We start from the raw sequence: 24,996 nt of genomic DNA, 5'->3' as shown, positions 1-24,996 counted from the left end.
AGCCAAGTGTAAGTTTCCAGTTGACAAATCCTGACTGACTAAACCTTTAGCTTTAGCCCTAGAAGCTTTTCTCTTCTTCTCTCTCTGAAATTTGTTAGTGCAAGTAGCTAAAGCTTTCCAAGATTTCTTGTCTCAATTAACCCTCTTACGCCGGAGCAGTAAATAAAAAAAGTCTCCCGTGTGCCGGAGGGGTTTCGGAGTGAGCGCGGAAGCGGAAAAAATATTTTTTTCAAAAAATCACAGCGCGCTTAGTTTTCAAGATTAAGAGTTCATTTTTGGCTCCTTTTTTTTTCATTGCCTGAAGTTTAGTATGAAACCATCAGAAATGAAAAAAATTATCATTATCATATATAAATAATGCGATATATGATAGCGCAAAAACGAAATTTCATATATAATTGTATTCAAATCGCGCTGTGCGCAAAACGGTTAAAGATAACAAGTTATTTTTTTCGTTGTAATGTACACTAAATTGCGATCATTTTGGTATATAACACATTGTAAAACGATAAAAGCAACACAGATATATATCACAAAATAATGCATGAATTCGTAACGCGCGGACGTAAAAAAATATTTTTTTCAAAAATACACCATAAATCTAAATATTGTCCTAGAGACTTACAATTTCTTTCAAAATGAAGACAAATGATTGAATATTACTATACTGTAAGAGTATTAGCTTACAATTGCAGCTTTCGACCATATCTGACGAGTTAAAGTTGACCGAATGTCAAATTTTTTTATATAGATGTTTTTTATATGCAATTATTTCAGAAATAAGAAAAGCTACAACCTTCAAATATTTTTCGTTTTATTCTACATGAAATTGCACACATTTTCATATATAAAACTCTATGACATGCCTAATATGAAACGGAGCAAATATTCCGAGAATGGGACGTACGTATTTAGGAGATTTGTGGCGGAGAATCCGCGCGCTGAGGGAAGGAAAGATTTTTTTTTAAATTCACCATAAATCTAAATATTTTGCTAGAGACTTCGAATTTGTTTCAAGATGAAGATAAATGACTGAATATTACTAGACTGTAAGAGTTTTAGCTTACAATTGCGTTTTTTGACCATTTCGGTAGAGTCAAAGTTGACCGAACGTGGTTTTTTTTCTATTTATCGTGATTTATATGCAAATATTTCAAAAATGAGAAAAGCTACAACCTTCAATTATTTTTTGTTGAATTCTACATGAAATTGCGCACATTTTCATATATAAAACTTTATGTAACGGCTAATTTAAAATGGTGCAAACATTACCACAATCGCACGTATAATTTTTTCAGAAGAGTTACCGCGCGGACGTAAAGAAAATTTTATTTTTTCCATAAATTCACCATAAATCGAAATATTGTGCTAGAGACTTCCAATTTGTTGCAAAATGAAGGTAAATGCTTGAATATTACTAGAATATAAGCGTTTTAGCTTACAATTGCGTTTTTCAACCATTTCGGTAGAGTCAAAGTCGACCAAAGGTTGAAATTTTGGCAATTATCGTTATTTATATGAAAATATCTCAAAACTGATAAAAGCTACAACCATGGGTTGTTTTTAGTTGTATTGTGCATGAAATTGCACACATTTCCATATATAAAACTTTATTTAACGGCTGATTTTAAAATGGTGCAAACATTACCACAATCGCATGTATGATTTTTTTCGGAAGAGTTACCGCGCGGACGTAAGGAAAAAGTTTTTTCATAAATTCACCATAAATCAAAATATTGTGCTAGAGACTTCCAATTAGTTGCAAAATTAAGGTAAATGATTGAATATTACTAGAATATAAGCGTTTTAGCTTACAATTGCGTTTTTCGACCATTTCGGTAGAGTCAAAGTTGGACGGAAGTTTGAATTTTTGGAAATTATCGTTATTTATATGAAAGTATCTCAAAACCGATAAAAGCTACAATCATGAGTATTTTATTGTTGTATTCTACATAAAAATGCGCACATTTTCATATATAATACTTCATGAACGGCTAATTTACAATGGTACAAAAATTATGTCAAAGTGACGAAATAATTTCCGAGATGTGTCACAGATACTTTTAAGAGTGGCAAGAAAGAAATTCGCGCTTGCGCGCCTGCGTAACGATTGTAAACAAAACAACACCTTGATCCGTGAACTCCCAGCATCCCCCAAGGCGCGTGATTCAAAAGTTTTAGGCTGGCAGGCCTATAAGTATTTTTCCGCGAATTTAAAAAAAAACTTTTGTAAGTCGACATAAAATACGTCCAGTCGGCGTAAGAGGGTTAACACATTCCCCCCAAAAGTTATATCCGGTGTGCAAATTTGACCCCAACAACCTGTACAAATTTTAAGGTGCCAGTTAGCTGTGAAAATAGACATATATAATAAAATAAATGGGGTTGATAACCTTAGCTCTTGCCAGTTAGAAACAGATGGAAAACAGTAAATTCCTCAAAATGCTGATATAAAAAAACAAATAGATAACACTCCATTTGCAATAAGAGATTGCGAACACATTCCAGATATGAGGTAAACCACAAGGGAGGTTACTTCAGGTTGTTACAGGTCACAGAGTACATGCATTAGGCGAACGCGTACATGGGAATAGACTAGTGTGCGTACGTTCGTGTGTTCAGTAGCATGCGTGTATCTGTACGTCTGTTGGTGGGCGTACATACGTACAATGGTACACGTGAATGAGATATTATCTCTAGTATGAGAATTTACAGGCCAATTAGACGACAAACTGTCGTAGTGGTCACAAGAGACTTTGGCTTAGGGGAAGGCACTAAGATCCATCAGAAAAGGTAATGGGAAGACTTTGAAAAAGTTAACATCTTTTATGGAACTTTAACATTTTATTGTTTGATAATTATTTATTCATTTTCAGATGGATTCGAAGTTACCATTTAGAAAAAATGGATTTCTCTAGACTTGTGTTGACTTTTTTTTTTAGTTGGACAGAGAGAGTTAAGAGGGGTGTACTTATTAAATATGATTTAGGGAAGAGTATGGTAGTTTAACGATTTTTGAGACATTCTTTAATTCACTTTATTCCATTTTCATGTTAGCTATTTTGGGAAATAAAAATTATATTTTTGTAATAGCGGGAGTTTGAATTCGCCTAGCTTGATATTTGATTTTCAGCTAGCTACAGGGGCGGCATCCAAAGAGACGATGACACTCAAGGGTAAGTTTATTCCCAAGTAGGAGTTCTCTCCAATTATTTAAACAAGCGTCATTTTGACAATCGTAATACAAATGGAGTGTAGATCATAACGAGATTTAGTCATTCTTATATCGCAGCCTTTGCTGCAATACCTAATTCCTGATGAGCTAGTATCAGACTTGTCTATAGAGTAACCCAATATTAAGACAAATCTTAATTTAGGAGCAAAATTTAACTATATGGATGAATTCTTAAACTAGTTAAATGTCACTGAAATGACTACCAAGATTTTAAGTGTACTTCACCAAAAACTCAAGACAAGTGAAGGCAGAGCAATTCCAAAAATTCCACCGCTGCTGAACTGTGTTAACAGCACCAGACAGCAGAAACAACTGAAGTTCGTGTGGTGTTGGTTCCTTTCTCCCCCCGTTAGTGGGCAGGGGTATCACCTGACCAAAACAAACCTAGCGCCAGCATACTTCAAAAATTCTAGCTGCCGATGGATTTAGAAACTATAGCTAAGTAATTACTTGGCAAGTGAACATTGGCATGGCAATGAGGTTTTCTTGGCAAAAGGTACTAAATGCAAGGAAGATGACGACGAATGGGAAGGCAACTGGACCAGACATGATTCCTGTTGAAGCATGGAAAACATTAGGAGATGAAGGAATGGATATACTGTACAATCTTATGATAAAGACCCTTGAGCAGGAAAGGATACCAAATGAGTGGCGTGGGGGTATATTGATCCCAATTTTTAAAGGGAAAGGCGATGTCCCAGAGTGTGGTAATTATAGGGGTATTAAATTGATGTCCCACACTTTGAAGATAGGAGAAAGGATGATAGATGCTAGACTGAGAGAAGAAGTACAAATAGGTAAAGAGCAGATGGGATTTATAAAGGAAAGGGGAGCAACAGATGGTATATTTTGTCTGAGACAACTAACTGAGAAATTCGGGGAAAGGCAAAGGGACCTACGTATGGTATTCATTCACCTTGAAAAGGCTTATGACTGAGTCCTGAGACAAGAGGTATGGAGGAGTCTGAGGGAGAAGATTGTGCCAGAGAAGTACGTGCAATTGACACAAGAGATGTACCGGAATGTATTTACCAGAGTGAGGAGCAGTGTTGGGGAGACAGAGGGTTTTGAGGTGCGAGTAGGATTACACCATGGGTTGGCTCTTGAGGTGCGAGTAGGATTACACCATGGGTTGGCTCTGAGTCCATTTATCTTTAACATAGTGATGATGTTATGATAGAGGAAGTAAGGGAGGCAGTACCATGGAACATATTGTATGCAGATACTATTATTCTGTGCGCAGAGAGCAGGGAAGATCTAGAAAGGAAATTGGAAAAATGGAGACAAGTACTGGAGGACAGAGGAATGAGAATAAGTAGATCTAAAACAGAATATATGTGTGCCACCAATGAGGGGGATGATAGAGAAAGTATTCAGCTTGGTGGAGAACAAATAAAGAGAGTTGATAAGTTTAAGTATTTGGGATCCTTTTTTAACGCTAGAGGAAATATGGAAGAAGTAAATCATCGGGTACAGGCAGGCTGGAACAACTGGAGAGCGGCCTCTGAAGTTCTTTGTGACAAAAGAGTACTGCTGAGGTTAAAAAGAAAATTTAACAAGACGGTGGTAAGAACAGCAAAGCTGTATGGTACAGAAACAGCAAGCATGAGAAAAACAGAGGAGAAGAGGATTGATGTGGCAGAAATGAGAATGCTTAGATGGATGTCTGGGGTGACAAGAGAAGATAGGATAAAAAATGACTAAATAAGGGGGTCAATGGTGGTGGAAGTATCAAAGAAGGTGCAGGAGGGGAGGCCGAGATGGTATGGACACCTGTTGAGGAGAGATGAGGACCACGCTGGGAGACATACTATGGGGATGGAGATTCAAGGAAGAAGAAGAAGAGGGAGACCAAGAAAGAGATGGAAGGACTGTGTGAGAGGAGACTTACATGAGAAGGGAATTGATGATGCAGAAGCGCAGGATAGAAATAAATGGAAACGGCTCATCTGAAACGGCGACCCCATATGAAAATGGGAACCAGCTGGGAAGAAGCAGCTATGTAACTACTTGGTAAGTTGCATATATAAAAAAGTACCTTTCAATCAAATTGCTCACAACAACTACATAAAGGACAGAAAACTAATCAGTCAACTGGGATTTATGAAGTGTAACCCTGACTGAACAAAAATGTTTTTTCCTCATATGCCTCACACAAGTCTATAAAACTACCTGCATATTAAACAATGATTTATACAGAATTACAACTATAATCCTATCACAACCAGTGAAAATGAAGACAAGAAGGATACCAAAAGCACACACACAATGGCCACTAAATCCCAAAGTAATCAAGGCAGCAAATGATGTGACAGAGAGCAAGGGGGCTCCTTCCAGTTAGGGATATTCAATGGAAAACATGACCCAAGATATCTTTCACTCCATGATGACTATTCTTGCCCTCAGTTTGTTGAGCATACTTCGTTAAAAGAGCTGAGTTGAGTATAGAATTTAGGCCAAAGGTCAAACACTGGGACCTATTAGGTCATTCAGTGCTGATATGGAAATGGACAGTAAAAGGTTTGAAAGGTGTGACAGGAGGAAAACCTCGCAGTTGCACTATGAATCAAGAGTTAGGAGAGGGTGTTAAGTAAGATGAAGAGAATATGAAATGTGGTACAGTAAAAGGAACAAAAGTTGTTGCAGCTGAGGGCCACAGGCATGTTGCAAAGCACCTTAAGTAATGCCTACAGTGCACCACATGAGGTTACTTCATCAAAAGAGGGTGTCAGGAAGGTTAAGCAGCAATGCCAAATGTGCTTTCCTCATTATGCAAATCAGCAATTAAAGATTTCATTGTGATGCTTAAAAAGGGACTTTATTTGAGAAAAACTAAATATAATTTAGGTAGGGCAATAATGTAATTAAGAAATTGATAGAAATAGCATGTGAAATTTTAGTTGAGACATGTGACATCTCTTTCCTCACGTGCTACCAAACCTCGGGTCAATAATTTTCATTTAAGTTCATCTATACTTTACAATCATGCCATGCAACTGTAACAAACTTTGGCAATATGTAAAATATATAAGGGAAAAGCTCCAAACCCTTTATTATTAAAGAGGACCAATGAGCCTTCTAATGAATGAAAATAATGTAGATTATGTGAAAAAATAATATCCAAAATGATATATTACAAGACTAAATACTGTTATTTGTTAACAAAAAGAAAGTTAACTTGAAACAGGTAAAATTTGACCTAATTTCTACTCACAAATCTTCTATGTATGATAAGTTATTTCCAAAAGAAGGATTAATGTAGCTCTTTACATGGAAATGAAAACAAGGAAATACCAAAAGAACTATGCCATGTCTAGGGACCAGGAATAGGAATCACAACCTGCAAGTTACCTTCTAGAAATGGAAATATGTCAATAGTATTAAAGCAACTGGAGGCCCCCCTTTTGACTGACTTTGTCAGTCCATCTATGACAATGAATCACTCTGGCGTATTGTATGAATACAACAACTACTTCTGTTTGGGATATACCACTTTGCCACTTCATATTAATATAAAATGACAACTTTACAATACATTCCACTGGACTCTTGATTTTGAAATACATACCTCTGTAATATTCTGGATAACTTCTGTTTGGGTCTCATTGATGAAAGTTTGGCCACTTTAGCTTTTTTACGGGCCATTGCAGTTGTTGCTGACACACGATATTTGTGAAGAAGTCGGCCTGAGCGGGTGGCTATAACACTTGCTTGAGCATGAGAAGAATCACCCAAGTGCTTGTCAAGTTTACGTAGCGACACCTCTCTTCTTTCTGACGTGAGAAAATAATAAAACATTAAACCCTAACGTTGTTTTATAAACAGCTGCAAATTTTCATTCATTCTGGTACATGTTCTTTGAACAGTACTGAATAATATAGATAAATAGCCTATCAAATTGTATTTATGTCAGTCTATTAATACATTAGAACTTAATAATCCTTTGAACTGCTGTAAGACTGGCATACAAACAGAGATGTTATACTAAGTTACCAAGAAAACATTCACACAACCAACTGGCACATTAAACATGTTCTCTATTATCTGCTAGCAATTCCTATCAGATGAACATTGGATGAATGTGTACTTTTCTCACAAAATAATTTATAACATGAGGCAATTTTCTTAAAACCTATCTGTTCTATTTAATCAGAATCTAAATAATTCCTGAAGCCCTATACAGAAAAACAATATCAAGAAAGGTGATCATTGAGTAACTGAAAATAAATGAGCACCGTTGACCCATCAGTATGGACACAAGGACACATCAACCTTATTCTTTTGCAACAGTGAACAAGGAGAGTAGTGTGGGCAGGTTTTCTTTTCTTTTTACATGGATTTGTATGAAAAATTAGCTTCGTTACAAAAAAAATAAATAAAGATAAATTAAAAGAAAAAAAAAATTTTTTTGAAAGTAAAATACCAAATTTGTATTTTTCATAACTAACAAACCTTCGGTCTTCAACATTAGGATTTACTAGCGCCAAGCTGGAAACCGGTAGAATTAAAATTACACCAGGTCACGGGGCATGTATACCCAGAATGCCCACGGCGTCCTGTGAACCTATGATTTCCTTTTCTTTTTTAAATTTTGAAATGTATCTTTATTTTGAAGTGGAACCTCTACTGAATTGTTTGTTATTACTGATTTTGAAGTTTGTTTCCTGACATCCGATTCCCTCTTTTTTATCTGCGATTATGGTTTGATAGATGGATTCGATTCCATATTTTTTATCTGAGATTATGGTTTGATAGCTGGATTAAGCTTCATCATAGTACAGTAGCACACAGTTAACGGACCATGGTATATCGTAGTTCAGGATATATTGGTGCAAAATGGAAATATCAATTGGAGCATTTTTGCCTCTGGATCTAGTGCCAAATATGTAATATTCACTATATTAGTATCATATTATAAAAAACAAACATAATGAATATGCATTTTCCCATGGTTCTTTTAAAAAAGTTATGCTTTACTTCACTGTACCATCCCATAATATTGTATATTCTCATATTAATATGAAATTCAGACATAGTGATCAATGTTTTGGTTTGGAAAGCAGCTGAGGGTGATTACATACTAGGTAAGTTTATTTTGTCGTATTTAACTCAATTCAGAGCAATTTTCTTGCTTCCAGTTATCGTAAATGAATCTGTAGATACGTACTCTATTTATATAAGACAACAAGGTTATATTATATTTTACAGTTTTTCAAGTAAAAATATGACTTGAATAGGTCTCATTGTGAGCTAAATTTAGTTATTTTTTCATTAGTATATAGCGCTGGGGTCATGTTTTTTTATGTAAAAAAAAATCAATAGATTTGGTTCGATATTTTCTCGATTTCTTTATATGAGCTTTATGTACATATTTATATTGTATCGGTGTGAAAACAATATGAAGACAATTTTTTTAACCAATTTGTATTTTTCATAGCCAACAAACCTTTGGTCTTACAATAGGATAATTTTCCAAATGCCAGCTGGTAACCGGTTAAAACAATCAAAGATTGTAAAGCAAGGAATCTGTGAGATTTGGCAACTCCTGCACGTACGAAGTGACAGCTGGTCAGCTTTCACACTCAGTAGTATTTATTAAAATACTTTTCTCACCAATTTTATCTACGGTCGAGTTTGATGGCATATCAAAGTTTACGGGAGTTTAATCCATGTTGCTGATGCACGACAATTTATATTATGCAGCTTGAACATTGTTTTCTCAGCTCCATCTACAACTTGCATCTTAAATTTAATGGTATTTCCATTGCCAATATTTTCTCCGTAGCAAATAGGATAGTGCAAAAATATATCAACCCTATTCTATCTAACATAATTTGTAACATAACTACAGTAAATGTTTACTATTATACGATGGTTGAGATGTGTAATGCTACTAACAATATGCTTAACATTCTCTTTTACATTTTTAACTTAACTAGATGATGGGATAAAGATAGGGGGGAAAAGAGGTCAGTACACAAGATACAGGATAAAATCATGAATATGTACGGTAATTTTTAATTTGGTATTTTACTCAAATATTTTCCATGTTTATTGTACAGATAGGTCAAATTTATTGTTGGAGTTTCTTTATTAGTTTACATGGCTTTCACTCTAAAAATTATGCTACAGCTTTTACTACTGTCCTGCAGTTTCTAACTTATATTAAAAATAAAGCTATATCTTACTTTACGGACTGTTGTATAAATGCATAGCAGTACATAATCTTTAAATGATGACTCTTGGGTTTTGCGATGGTTTGGGGGTATATTTACGTTTAAAATTATTTTTAATTGTTTTAAAATTATCATTTATTGTATATTTTTGCTAAAACTATCAAATTAGGCAGTTATAGGCATTATACATTAGTTTAAGGGGTACAGGATGTAAATATACCTGGACTTTATAGCAAATCCACGCATTCACTGATATATACAACAAAATATCGGAGTTTCTTTTATAGCAGGGTCAGCTCAGATGCTTTAAATCGTTATTTCAGTGAGCTACTGTAATTAAAATTGTTTCTGATTTATAAGTTCTTTCTAATGCTCTTTTCTTATTAACCTTGAAATTCAAAGCAGCAAAGTATGAATAATACAAAACACAAAGCACATTACAACTAACAAACCCCTGCAGAGGATCCTGATGCCAAAACGCTTAAAAAATAACAACAATATATATATACTGAAAAACCTGCTAATGTAATATAATCTTTATAACCTGTCCTTCATAGAACATTATCCGTGACTTGTTTATATAATATGCAGTATAACTGAATACTCCATAACAAATATCTTCCCCAAAACATCTTTGCAATCTTTTACTGGCACAGAATACATACTTTACTTCATAAACACTGCACTTGCTTCTCAAGATACAACAACAACATACGTACCTTGTATCCTTAGTGACTTTGCTTTAGATCTGAGTATTAAAGCCTTCTTAATCATCAATCTTTTGGAGACCTTCTGTGGGGAGTGATGCTGCTCCACAGCATTTGTAGAGGAGATTTGAGGGGGTTGAGTGGAACTGCGTGTGACACGAACTGGTGGAGTAGCTTCATAATCTTCTATGTCTGTGCTATGTTCCAGGTTCTTTTTGACAGCCTCCTGGGAAGAAATATCAAAATTATGCTCTCAAAACATCCAAATCATTTAGGAAAGAACAAATTTAGACAGATAATAATTAAATACGTACTATACAGGAGACGTGTGCTACACACCAGAAATATCTCTAAGAAAACAGGTATCTCCAAAAATGTAGCCACATGCCATTTGTAAGGCTAACACTTGAAATACTAAGAGCACCTTTCTAAAGCTCAAGTGAATTCTATGCAAAATCACTGTAACAACTAAAAAAAGGAAGAAGTTATACCTTGGAAAGTTCCCTTTCTCTTTTGTCAAATATCAAGCCTTCTTGCTTCTTTTTAGTAGATGACCTGACTTTGTCATCTCTTGCAGGACTCTGGCTACGGCTGTCACCTGCAGTTTCCAACAGCTGAGGAGTATTAAAGTGTTCCAACTCCGGGGGAAGAAGTGGTGTCCCTTTGAAATAAAATTATTACAGTCAGTAAGAACAGGTTCAAACAGCTCCCAGCTATTGTAGTCTGGCACAGAAAGTTGTATAAGATAAACTTTAGATGTAATTAAACAAGAAAGAATTATCACAATATATAAAATATCCACCACTATGGTAAGAGAGGAAAAAATAAGTAAAAAATAAAGGACATACAATAGACCAAAGATAAAATTTACTAAATTTCAGGTGTTGCCTATTTAACATATTATTTATATTTACTCATTCTTACAGACAAAGCCAAAAACTATTAAACGGATCAGCTTTCTCATACAGAACCATATACACATTTGTGAAAAAAGTAAAAACAAACTGAAGACTGTAGTGAGACTCATATAAAAACTAAAAAATACAAAATTTGTAACTAATTTGTATTTTTCATAACTAACAAACCTTCGGTCTTAACATTAGGATTTACTAGCGCCAAAGCTGGAAACCAGTAGAATTAAAATTACACTTGTGAGATCCAGGGACTATTGGCATCTATACCAGGTCACGGGGCATGTATACCCAGAATGCCCATGGCTACCTGTGACCCACCAGTTATATTTCTAACCCAGTTTAGACTGCTAGAGGGTTGGTTCGAGGTGGGCCTTTACCTGTTAAGACCTCAGGTTTGTTAGTTATGAAAAATACAAATTAGTTACAAATTTGGTATTTGTTCATATACGGAACAAACCTTCGGTCTTAAAATTAGGATAGACTTACTTATTGGAGGGAGGTAAGTCTCTACAACTGACTGGGAGTTTGCCACCTTATCCATTTACGAATATATAGGGAAATTCTAAGAGAATGGACAATGAACCTAGAACCGAAGATATAAACGAATCTATTGGTTTCCCTCACTGGGTGTTGATACCATTCTATGGTTTACTCTTGTCCCTTGCAACTGGATCCACCTTCACCCCTCTCTTCCCTATTATCTAGAGGGGTGTGTTGCTACTGAAAAGTATATCATAACCTAAGATAGCTTCACAGTATGGCTGACCACCTCACCTGCATCTAGTCCGTTCCAGCACATGACGGTACTCTCCTTCATATTGCCCGTAGTCAAAGGAGTAGAAAGAAAGTAGTAAAGAAAAAAGACCAGTCATCCCATTCATTCTACTTTCATACCTTCATCTTAGACTAGACGCAAACTGACCCGCTAGGGGTACTGGATGAGCTATATCACTTGTTGGGCCGCCACCACTGGACCCAAGGAAAAAGTGTCCAAGGATCTATGGGCAACGTCTTTCAAATACAAAGAGGTGAAAGTTGTTTGGCGTTTCCACACACCAGCTTTCAGAATTCTATCCACAGACATGTTCTTCTTAAATGCCAGAGAAGCACTCAAGCCCCTGATGTCATGAGCTCTCGCTCCCACCTGGCTATCTGACCCTCTGTCTTCTGCCATATAAGCATCTCTGATCGTCTCCCTTAGCCAAAACGATATTGTATTCCTGGACACTTCCTTCTTGTTCCGTCCTGTACTTACAAACAACCTCCGGCACCCCGGCCTGAGGTGCCTTGTTCTTCTTAAGTACTCCCTTAGCGCCCTGACGGGGCACAGAAGCATCTCATCTTTGTCATTGTCTACAAAGTCTGCCAAGGAAGGTATGGTAAAGGAGTCTAATCTGCCATCTACTATTGTTGGGTTTTGGGTCTTGGCCACGAATTCTGGGACAAACTCAAATACCATTGACCTCCAACCTCTCGAGTGCTTTATGAGATATGACAGGCCATGTAGCTCCCCCAACCTTTTGGTTGAAGCCAGGGCCAATAAGAAGACTGTCTTCAGGGTCAGGCTCCTATCCATGGACTGCCTTAGTGGTTCGTAGGGGGGTTTTGTCAGACTACTCAGTACCATGGTCAGATCCCAATCTGGGGCTTTTAGCTCCTTTGGTGGACATGACTGTTCAAAGCTCCTCATCAGCATGGCCAACTCCCATGAAGACGAAATGTCCACTCCTTTCATTCGTAAGACTGAGGCTAGAGCAGCCCTGTACCCCTTCACTGCAGATACAGACATATGCTTTTCTGTTCTGAGATTTATCAGAAAGTCTGCTAACTGCTGAATAGTGGTACCGAGTGGAGACAAGTTCCCTCTACGACACCAATCACAGTATGCCGACCACTTTCCTTGGTATACTGTCGCAGATGATTTTCTGATATTTCCTGCCATCTGAATTGCTGCTTTCTGCGAAAACCCTCTCGCTCGGAGGAGATACTTGAGTCTCCACCCGTGAAGTGATAGGGACTTCACCGACTGGTGGTACCTCTCCATGTGCGGCTGACACAGTAGGTTGCTCCATGGGGGTAACTCTCTCGGCACATCTATTTAGGAGTTCCAGTAGGTCTGGAAACCACTCTGCCTTCGGCCATAACGGAGCTACCAGGGTCCTCTTGAGGTTCTGAGACTGCATTACCCTGTTCAGAACCTGACGGATTAGATAAAATGGAGGAAATGCGTACACGTCCAGATTGTCCCAAGGGTGTTGTAGTGCATCTTCTGCTACTGCCTCTGCGTCTGGGACTACCGAACAATACACTTCCAACTTTTTGTTGTACCTGGTTGCGAATAGGTCTATGATCGGTCCTTCCCACAACATGAGCATCCTGTCCACTACCTGTTGGTACAGGGACCACTCCGTTCCCAGAATCTGATCCCTGCGGCTCAACTTGTCGGCCACTATGTTTCTTTTTCCCGGAATATACCTGGCACTGATGTCTACCAGGTTCTCTACAGCCCACTGATGAAGTTGAACTGTCATCACATGTAACTGCCAAGAAACTAGGCCTCCTTGTTTGTTTATATAAGCTACTACTGTGGTGTTGTCTGACACCAATACTCTCTCCCTGATTTCCTGTAGAGCTAGAAACGCTGCTTTCAACTCCAGCACATTTATATGGAGTTCTCTGTCCTTGTAACTCCATTTTGCTGACACCATCAACTCCTCCATATGGGCTCCCCAGCCTTCTAGTGACGCATCCGAGAACAGCAAGAGGTCTGGAGAGGATCGTTGAAGGGGGACACCCACTGTCAGATTGTCGTTGTTCACCCACCACAGCAAGTCTTTCCTCACTTCTGCCAACAAGGGAATTTGCTCGTACGGGTGATCTACTATTGGTGACCAAAACTCCTTCATCCTCCATTGTAGGGACCGAAGGTGTAGCCTTCCTTGTGGTACTAGCTTCTCCAGGGAGGTTAGGATTCCCAGCACCACCTAGCCACTGTCTTGATGGCTGTCTGTTTTCCCAGAAAGGCATTCACACTTGTTTGCATTTCTCTATTCTTTGGTCTGTCGGGAATACTTTGGCTTCTGTTGTGTCTATAATCATTCCCAGATACTCCAAACGTTGACTTGGATCCAACTGCGACTTCTCCTGATTTATCACAATACCTAGGCTGTGACAAAGCTGCAGGAGGGTCGCCCTGTCCTTGAGTAATTTCTCCCTGGACTTTGCTATCACCAGCCAATTGTCCAGATACCTTATTAGCCTGATCCCCTGAGCATGTGCCCACGTCGACACGAGAGTGAACACTCTTGTAAAAACTTGAGGAGACGTTGTCAGTCCGAAGCACAGGACCTTGAATTCGAAAGCTTTCCCTGCAAGACTGAAGCGGATTTAAATTTCCTTGAAGACGATGGACTGGTATCTGAAAGTATGCGTCCTTTAGATCGACTGTCAGCATAAAGTCCCCGATCCTGACTGCTTGTAGAACTGTTTTTGGAGTTTCCATCTTGAAACTGGTTTTCCTTATAAACAGATTCAGAGTTGACAGGTCTATTACTGTCCTCCACTCCCCGTTAGCTTTGGGTGCCAGGAAAATCCTGCTGTAGAAGCCTATTGCCTGACTGCATACTTGTTCCACAGCTCCTTTTTCCGTCATCTTCTTCACTACGTCTTGCAGAATAATGGCCTTCTGAGATTCGTGGGCATAAGCGACGTGGGGTAATGGCTGATCTGTCAGGGGTGGGGTGACTCGAATGGGGATCAAATACCCGATCCTGAGAACATCCACAACCCACTGCTCTGCCCCTAGTTCCTGCCACACCTTCAGTGATTTGCCAGGCAAACCCCCACTCACTGGTGTGGCCGAGTGATGAGAGGCGCCCATCCTATCTTCTTGAGCCTCTCCCATCTTCCCTACTGCCCCTCCCTCTGTTGTTTCTATTGTGAAAGGGCCGATGAGTTAGCCTCTTTGGGGAAGAGGGTCTTGTGGCTCTATTAGGGATGTTATGTCTCACTGTCTTCTTCCGAGACATTTGCTGCTGTCTTCTCTCCAAAGGAGTAGCTTGACTGTTAAGACATTTTCCTAACTGCCTGCTGCACCAACCTATCGTTAGTGTCCATCCTTCTTCTATCTATCGCCTCTTCCAGTATGACCTCTGGCAACAGCAGTTGCGACTCCAAGATATCCCCATTCCTCATCGCTAACAGGGAATCCAAATCCACAGTGCGGCTTAGTCTAGCCAACGCTGCATCTCTCCTCATTAGCAGGATATTTGCCCAAACATTGGCACTTACGTTTGTCAGGTACGCAATCGCCTTGGAACCTGACTGTAGTAATCTAATGAACAATGATTCATCCACTACTTTTCTTGTCACTTCCGAGGATGCAATCTTCACCACTGCTGTTGACCAAAGATCTAACCAAGAAGCAGTCTGAAAGACAGAAGAAGCTGTTGCTTCTAACGTAGCCGCCTCTTGGTACGTCATCGAAGGGCACTCCATTTTAACCTGATCCAAGGTTAATCCAGGCCTTAATCTTACAACATTAGGGTTCACTTGTCTAGACAGCAAAGGGACCTTCGGTGTCGTATAATATTCCTTTGCTCACATTGGAGGAGGAATAAATTTAAATGACTATTAGATCTTAAGGAATTATCCCTTCCTGCAATCTTTGCGTTTACGTGTTGTAAGACAGAATCCGCATGACTCAAACAAGGCAATTCATACGACACCTTGGTATCCCTTTTTAATCCAAATACCATGTCAATTCCAGGAGGAAGCATACTGGCTGGTGTTTCTGTCTTCTCCGAAAGGTTATTGAATTGACGAATCAAATCAATCACCTCTGCATACGAGGCCAGAAACTCTTGGTTTTCTCCTTCCTCCGGCTCTAATGTACCATTCTCCGTCACAAGGGATGTTGGTTCGCCCCTATCTTCCGACAGACTGCCGGAATTCCACGGCCGCGGTCTCTTTGATCTTTGCTGGCCGCCGTTGGCTCGATCCCGAATAGTCAGCAGGGGAACGAGAAGGCCTCACTCTTTCTCTGCTCACGGATCTAGAGCGAGAATCTCGTCTAGATCTCCAAGATGAAGGCTCCCTTAAGACAGATGTAACTTTGTCTCTATTAGTATTGGTATCATTTACGAGCGTCGGAGAACATGGCCTCGACCTTTCATCCAGACGGACACTGCCTTCCACGAACGTATCCGCCGAGGTTGCCAACACCCTATTCTTCGTACTTTTAATAGGAGCCTTATCGTCCTTCGAACGTATTTTCAATGGCCTTACGGGCGAAACTGGGACCTGCATTCTATCCTCTGCTGCACCTTTCGCCGCCAATGTCGATTTTACCACCGGTATCGTAGTTTTTGCGATCCGAACTGGCAACTCCGCATCGGCCGCTAGTCCGTCGGCCGTCGCCTCTCTCGCTTGTTCGGATTCTTGCGAACGGCTTCGTCTGCTAGCCTTGTGCTTACTAGCCACTGACTTCCCGACCTTCCTGCTGACTTGGATACGACAGTCTTGGTCTGAAGATGAAGAAGAATTGATTCTTCTCCTCTTAGCCCGAGGATCAGTCGCGAATTCCCGAATCCTCCTCCAACGCTTGACTGGCGCTCGCCGTGACGTTAACGGACTTAGCGATGACGCCGAACTAGAGGAAGAAGACGAAGAAGGTGAATCACTCTTTTTCTTTTTCTCTCTCTTATCCATTCTCTTCTCTATATCCTGTAATTTCTGCATTACAGTTTACATTGTCGAGTCAGAAGGCGTATTAGAGTCTGGGTGCAGCGAAATAGGCCGAGAAAAGCAGTCTGTGACATCATCACGCCTAGCCGTAATCAGGTGGTGTGACGTTATGTTGTGACGTCATCCCTCTCGTAGGGAGAGATTGTGAGGTTTCTGCTGGCAACCGCACGTTTGCTGCCAAACTACCTCCCACGTTCTGCACCGCTGTAAACATCGAGTTTGATGGCGTAGTCGCGGCATTAATTCCCATAAATTGCAAGCCAGGGGGATGAGGAACATTTAGCGCTGCCGGACCCTGCTGGAACCGTGACGCCATATAATGCGCAAGCAAACCATCCAAGGTTGGTACGCCTGGTAGGCCTAGCGCTGACCAAGTACCATCCAACCTATGCGCTTCAGGAGCAGGAGCCTGGAACAAAGACGGGGGTGCTCCCCCTCTACTTGCTGGGAACAAAGGAGAGTGCATATTATTCATTAAATTACCCAAGGCCCCTCCTGACGTTTCCGATACTGAACCACTAGGAGAAACCGAAGGGGTATGGGAAAAATCAAAAGCAGGTGGAGAAACATATGGAGCAGCCTGGTTTATTGCCGATACAAAAGAAGCCGGTAAGGTTTGGTCATCCAAAGATGGCATCATCACCTTCCTTTTGTATTGGCTTTTCTCATAGAACTTTTTCCACTGTTCCACCGACCAATCGCGACAAACAGAACATGGATTAGTAATCGTACATACGTTTTATGTTTTCCCTGCACCTACTACACGTTGGATGAGGATCCCTCGACACCGAAGTTAAAAATCTAGAACATGGAAAGCCACTGACTCCTGGGCATTTCCTTTGTCTCCTTTTCGAAACGGCAGACGATCCCGATGTTGAGGCAAAATTCTCCATCATACCACTTATACACTCTTCACCCACACTGAGCACACTCGGAGAAAGAAAAGGTAATAAGAAATGAAAAATGAAATGGATAACAAAAAAACGGGCAACAAAACTGAAAACTGCTTAAATCAGATAGACAGTAACACGTCTTATCTTAAAGGCGGTAGGAAAATAACTGGTGGGTCACAGGTAGCCGTGGGCATTCTGGGTATACATGCCCCGTGACCTCGTATAGATGCCAATAGTCCCTGGATCTCACAAGTGTAATTTTAATTCTACCGGTTTCCAGCTTGTTGCTAGTAAATATGATATTGTTATGATACAATAAAGTTTGTTCATACTTACCTGGCAGATATATATATAGCTGTATTTTCTGAAGTCCGACAGAATTTTAAAAACGTCCGACACACGCAGTGGTCGGCCAGGTGGTTAGTACCCATTCCGCCGCTGGGAGGTCGGGTATCAGGAACCATTCCCATTTTCTATTCATAATTTTTATTTCCACTGTCCCCTGAGGGGAGGTGGGTGGGTACTTGATTATATATATCTGCCAGGTAAGTATGAACAAACTTTATTGTATCATAACAATATCATTTGTTCATGAAACTTACCTGTCAGATATTATATATAGCTGAATCCCACCTTTGGAGGTGGGAAGGGACAGAATAGAAGGATTTTGGGAAACAAATGCATGCAGATGATTTACATCTTGGTTCCACCTGTTAGCATAGCCTGACTTCGTGATTACTGTCACCCAAGTCTGCTTCTGCTTTACTAGAGTTGCCAGCGAGGTAGAGACCTATAAAGCTGGTGCACTCCAGATGATCTGTCAACGGGGGCGCGTGACCACAATGTGGGGACTAGACCATCTTGACCATACCATGAGGGCTAAGAAGTAAATAATATATATATAAAATATATATATCACCACCTGACCAACCTAGCCAAAGTTAAGGTGTGTTAACTAAGGCTTAAGAGTTAAGAAAGTCGCCGTTGTTGGCGACTCAACAACTAAATTAAGAGCTCTTCCTAACCATTTTCTACAGGATAGGATGAGTGGTACTTCTTGCCCCCAAGATTGTGTCTGCAGACACGTATGGCCCTAGCGAGCAGCAGATCTCATATGCCATCTTCACATCTCGCAGGGAGTGTGAAGTGAACACAGAGTTGCTTCGCTAAAACATGGTACTCAGGATGTTGCTGAGTGCCATGCTCTGTTGAAATGCTTCCGAGGCGCGCCCTCACCTCGTGAGCATTCAGATAAAAACAAAAGATTTCAAATCTTGTGCAAACACAATGAAGGAGCATTTTTGAAAGAATCCTTAACACTAAAGCCAGGGTGTTCTTCGATATGGGCAAGTCTGGTCTTTCGGAACACTGCAGATTGCCCGAATGACTTCGACTTTCTTGAGTTTTATGTAGATAAAACTTGAGAGACCCGACAGGGCACAGGACTCTCTCTGGCTCCTGCCCACTAACTTGTGCCATCCTTGCTTCCAAGCTCCTGGCCCAAGGACAAAACAGGTTTCCATTCTTAGGCCACAACGGAAGGCTTAGAGAGCACACCGCCTTGTGTTCTCCAAAGCCAAAACTTGTGACGATGGCTTAAAATCTCACTAACCCTCTTTGTCGTATCTAGGGTGGTTAGAAGAAGGCCTTCCTGATCACATGCAAGAAGTTAACAGGTAGGAGAGGTTCGAATGCTTTGACATCAAGAACTTCAGACTACGTCTAAGTTCCATATTGAAAGCTTCGATCTGGACATGCACAGTCAGTCCGTCTGTACTAAAGTCAGGTGACCGACCAGTTGACCAGTCAGACGAATCAAGGACAGCAAGGCTGTACCCTGAAGACCATAAGGTACTATTCTTCGCTGAAGGATGAGTGTCTGGACTGCCTGGGCGATTCAATCTAAGCAAACCTTGGGGGGTATCAACGCAACCCAACGTCGTCAGCGAATCAACTCCTGACTCGAGCTTCTGGTGCCAGGAGAAAGGAGCGAGGAGCAAACAAGGCGATTCAGTCCCGAAGGAAGAATGCCTGACAGTCCAACCTGGTCTCATGTTACACGATCATCGGGGTTGTATAAACGCAACCGACTTCGTCAACAAGAAACTCAGGGCTACTATATGTCGCCTGATCTCGCACGAGTGTCTGACTCCGAGAAAACCAGGTGAGACAAAAAGTAGATGGTGATGCGAGATTCGAGATTCCACAGAACTCAAAGATCGTGAAGGGCTTTGTTGTTTGACAGACGCAAATCTCTGAGCCCAAAGGCCGTCAACAACATATTTGCGTATTCTTTAATAGTTGTGACTGCCAGCTTATCCCATTCTTACAGACGGAAAAGGAAGACGGTAATCTTATTCCTGTCAACATCTCGATAGCCTGAACGTAGTCAGACTCAGAGCGGAGAGGTTATAGGTACCTTTCGAGTTAAGAGTAGACCGACTCTCGGAAAAGGTCCTTGGAAAGTGAACTAGGAAGTATGCGACCTCTGTGAATCCAGGATCCTGAAGGCCAACATGGGGCGATCAGCGTCATTGTCGCTCCCTGTGACGTCATAAATCCTCTTATTTACATTTCCTAAACGATTGAAAAAGGGGAAAAAGAGACTAAACATCCATCCCCGTTCAATATCATAGGATGGCATTTAATGGTACCGATCCCGGATCGAGAATAAGGGAGCAGAGAAGAAGAAGCCTCTTCGTCCTCAACATATCGAAGAGAAGAATGAAAGGGCGTCCCTAAAGTCTCCACAACTCTCAACTTACTTCTAAATAAAATATTCCACTCGGAAGTCAATAGTTGCTGCCCGTCCGATCGGAAGATTGATTTCGTACGGACTTTTGCAATCTTGTAACGAACCTCTAGAGGATCGTTACATTCTACGCCTGTTGTTATAATAGGCTCTTTCTCGTAAACTCGAACAGGGACCGAAAGAAGATACTTCTTAAGCTATGAGAGAGCTGTGGAATATCAGAGTTGATCTGGACCACTGGTTCCCAAAAACTCGTTTCGAGGACTGGAGGGACTACCGAATCGCTTTACTTCTTTCAGATTAAGATCCAGGACATTTGAAACCCTATCCAGATGTCCGGCACCTTCTATCACCTCAGGTGATAGACGCACTGAGAGATGTTCAGAATCATTCCTAGATCTTGAATAATATTTGTTTCCCGGTAGGAAAAAACTGTGATCTTAATTGCAGTCTATTCGGGGAAACAACCTTCTTCAGGAAGGAAATGGTCCCCAGCAAGCTCATCCATTCCCTCCCCGAGTATGCTTACTTCCCTAATAAGGCTGCGTTTTGCCTAAGCAGGAGAGCATATAAAAGTGCAATGTTGCGGTAGACTCGTAGTTCTATACCGTGCGGTAACGAGCACCGAAAGGATTAAGAGATAACTCTGTTGAACATAGTAAGGCAAAACGAATGCAACGTTTATTCATTCACGTAAGAAATCCCTTCAATCTTAGGCTAAAGTCCGTGATTGTAGGACAGAGATACAGTTAGTCAGTCAATCCCGCAGGAGAGACGTAACCGCCAGCACAGAGATACGGTTAGTCAGTCAATCCCGCAAGAGAGAGAGACGTAACCTACCGCGCATGACAGCGCACGATCTGTTACTGGTGGCTCGGTTGGACTGGAGGACAGACACAGCGTGACAGCAGCAGCCAGCAGCTTACGAATGTCGTCTCTTAACTTTATGTCTGGGTTGCCAGCTACCCTATTCTACGAAGAAATAGGTCCGTTATTTTTTTGAGCAGATAGACTCTCAAGCTGGTATATTTAAGCGAAACAGAAAACGCTAAATATATAGATGCGTTGTGTCGTCAGAACACTACCATACAACGGTAAAAGATAAATCGGAAACTCCTGGAAGGCTGCAGGGAGTAACGATTAAATGTCCTTAAAATAGACAATAGACCTCTCGGTTGCCACCCAAAGAGGTAACTACAGCAAGCGTATATGACTTGAACCAACCAGAAATAAAATAACGCAAGGCAAAATGATATTGTTATGATACAATTAAAGTTTGTTTCATACTTACCTGGCAGGAGAATATATATATATACTAGCTGAATTCGGAAATACAGCTACATACATATCTGACAGGCAAGTTTCATGAACAAAACTTAAGAGAATCGAAGCAGTCAGCTCAAGCTTCTTATGTTATTGGACATAAGCGTTCATTGACGTAGTCTACAAGTCTATTCTTGTACGAGTCTGCGAATGACGAATGGGAGCTCTTCCGAATCTTGTCAATAAGAGCTTATTCGCTTACGCAATATCAAGTTAATGAGATGTTTGTCAATGAGAACTAACCCATTTACGGGACAAAGAGATATTTTGTCAATGAGGGGATACCCACTTACTTGACAAAACGATAGTATATTGTCAATGGGGGAAAGTCACTGAATTGACAAAACGTAATCCAGGAAGTCGAGCATTTTATTTTTCCGATTCCCGTCTCAAACGAGGAAGGGGCAAGAATCCTGTAAGAGACTAGGCTTACGGCAGGTAGAACGACGATGTTCAATTCGGCAGCGTAGTCCGACTAGAAACTAACAAAACCTATCATCTGAAAAACCCTTTCAGATGGGCTAAAAAGCTTGCAAAATTATCCTGGGAAGAGGAAAGAAATTCTCCAACCAGCTTCCTCTCCCGTATCACAACTAAAGCCTGCTAAAGCTTAAAATTTATTGGCAGTATGGCAAAAGAAGTCCTATCTTGCGCTTTCCTGAAGAGCGTCCTTTTGATGAGTACCTTTGCAAGAATCCTACTGAACATTGCCGAGAGTCCTGACGTGCAGGACATCGAGCCTTTACCTAACCCGTAACTGCCTTATCGCAAAGTCTTGACTGCGGTAGAGAAACGAGATCTTCCTAGAGCTTTCCTTAACTCTATCCACCTTGCGAAAAGCAATATAATATTGACAGAGACCTCTTGAATTCACGAAACCCGAGGTCTTGCTGGGTTTCGAAGACGAAGTTGTCTGTTCACTTTAAGCTTCCTCCGAAGCACTGCTTACTTCACATTCTTTGCATGTGAGGTATAAGGTATCACCGAAGGTAGAGGTAAAAATTCTTGAGGCCCAAATAGTAAACAAGAGCTTGAAGAGTTCAATAGAAACATTCAGCCAGGCGACACACCTGGCGTGCGCTGGCGCACGCGCTCGTCGTCCACTGGCGAGCAGCGAGCACGCTCGGCGTCCACTGGCGCGCGCGGAGTGCGCTCGGTATCCACTGGCGTGCGCTCGGCGTCCACTGGTGCGCGCTTGGCGTGCACCCGCGCGCGCCTGGCGTCCATCCGAACGTCCCGTCCAAGCCGAGCGTCAAAAGAAGCGTGCAGAAAAGCGTCACGCTCCTGACAGGCGTCAAAAACAAGCGAGATACATCTCGGAGAGAAATCCGACTGCACGAACAGTCTCAGGAGAAGGGTTGATCGTGTGAGAATACGAGGGCGACTGGCGAGGGAACGCCTTCTTATTCTCACAGTAACAAAGCTCGGACGTCCGCTCTCAAAAGCGTCCTGCTACTAAGACTTCTATTTCAGTTTCTCGGTGGAAAGACGTACACGTGATCAGGCGACGTTCGCCTTCTTACTTCTCACTGGAACGCAACGAGAGAGAGAGGACGTGAAGCGTCCTCTATAAAGCTTCTATTTAGAGGCGCGAGTCCTTCCGAAAGCTCCAACCCCTGCGCGGGGAGGACGCTTCGGAGGACGAGAAGCAATCCTTCAGGATTCGTGCACGTGCACGCACTTAGGCAGTCTGGGGATTTTCATCAGAAACTGCCGAAGGCACGCCAGATCGGTGGGGGTTCCTCGTAACCCTCCTTCGGCTTTCGACATGCTCTCTCCCCGGGTCCTGGGAGTCAAGCAGAGGTCCCGGCCTAGAGGCGAAATAAGGCCGATCTGACGCACCCTCCACTACACAAGGGGCACTGTCACTGCACTTAGCCACTTCGCTATTGCTCTCTAAAGCAAGCACTTTCGATTCTAAGATACGAATCGAAAGAGTATTAGAGAAAGGGCAATAACCTCTACAGACACTGTTTAGGGCCCGAAGGCAACATTACAGGGTTATGAGAAACAATAACAGAAGTAGCACTCTTCACAACAATGAAGGAGAGCGATCACCTCTCGCAGACATATTCATAACCCGTAGGCCATACTACAGGGTTAGGCAAAAAAAAAAATCTACAGGAAGGTTAGCAGGTTCACTACCCTGACTTTTGTTTACTGATTAATTGCGTACCTACGAATCATACGTTTTCCTTACGGAATCAGACATGTTTACTGATTAATTGCGTACATACGAATCATACGTCTTCCTTACGGAATTAGACAAAGTCTCACACTCCTTACATGACAAATCTCAACAAAGAAGCAAGACTCATACCCCTCGTGCATACCAAGTGCGGATCTACCGAAGCTTTCGGTAGCCACACCCTATCTTTGCAGACAACACCCTCTGAAACTAGCCTAACTAGATTCAGATATCTTATGCAAAAATGAATCAAATTCAAATCAATTTAAGATAGCGTATGTCTAGCCACAAATCCAAGTAAATAAATTAAAAGACAATTAGGATACTTAGCGGCAATGAAGTTATTCCAAAATCTAAGACGGAGGTACTGGAAACAGGTGTTTCCAGCACCGGCGACAGAAAAATTATGAATAGAAAATGGGAATGGTTCCTGATACCCGCCTCCCAGCGGCGGGAATGGGTACTAACCACCTGGCCGACCACTGCGTGTGTCGGAAGTTTTTAAAATTCTGTCGGACTTCAGAAAATACAGCTATATATATATCTGACAGGTAAGTTTCATGAACAAACCTAATGTTAAGACCGAAGGTTTGTTCCGTATATGAACAACTAACATTTAAATGACCACAGAATCAACACAAAAACAAACATGGCACATCAAGATCAATGCCGCTTTTTTTAAATTGTGATATGCAACAATATCCATAATCCTGCGAGGATTATTATTATTAATAGGGGTTAGTTTTTCCAGACCTCTGAGTCTCAAGTAGACTCTTCTCGGGATGATTCTCAGGGATTAATCCTGAGAAGAAGAAGAGGGGAAAAAAATACATAAATATAAAAAAATAAAATATAAAAAATAAAGAAAAAAAAATTAGACTATTTGAGAAATCTGTATTATTTAAAAAATTTATGCATTATTAATTGAAAAATCTTTGCTTTCAGCAAAAATATTTATCATTTTTGAATTCCGTTGATAAATTGATCTTTGCCGAGTCCAATTTGGGCACTCAATAAGTAAATGCTGTACTGTCAGGGGTGTTTCACATCTGTTACACTTAAT

General features: G+C 40.9%; 1 protein-coding gene across 1 annotated transcript in view; it reads right to left on the bottom strand.

Moving 5' to 3' along the window:
* The window catches only part of LOC135222493 (uncharacterized), a 162,005-nt gene that overhangs the window by 122,221 nt on the left and 14,788 nt on the right, over nt 1-24,996 (bottom strand). The window contains exons 4-6 of the mRNA XM_064260576.1: nt 10,610-10,779; nt 10,131-10,344; nt 6,804-7,008 (exon numbers count right to left, since the gene is read on the bottom strand). Of these exons, the coding sequence (XP_064116646.1) occupies nt 6,804-7,008; nt 10,131-10,344; nt 10,610-10,779 (589 nt within the window). The remainder of the gene's footprint in view (nt 1-6,803; nt 7,009-10,130; nt 10,345-10,609; nt 10,780-24,996) is intronic.

The sequence above is a fragment of the Macrobrachium nipponense genome, chromosome 3 (assembly GCF_015104395.2).
Source record: "Macrobrachium nipponense isolate FS-2020 chromosome 3, ASM1510439v2, whole genome shotgun sequence".
Lineage (NCBI taxonomy): Eukaryota > Metazoa > Arthropoda > Malacostraca > Decapoda > Palaemonidae > Macrobrachium > Macrobrachium nipponense.
The sequence above is the reverse complement of the archived record's forward strand: the minus strand, read 5'-3'. Positions and strand labels throughout refer to the sequence as shown.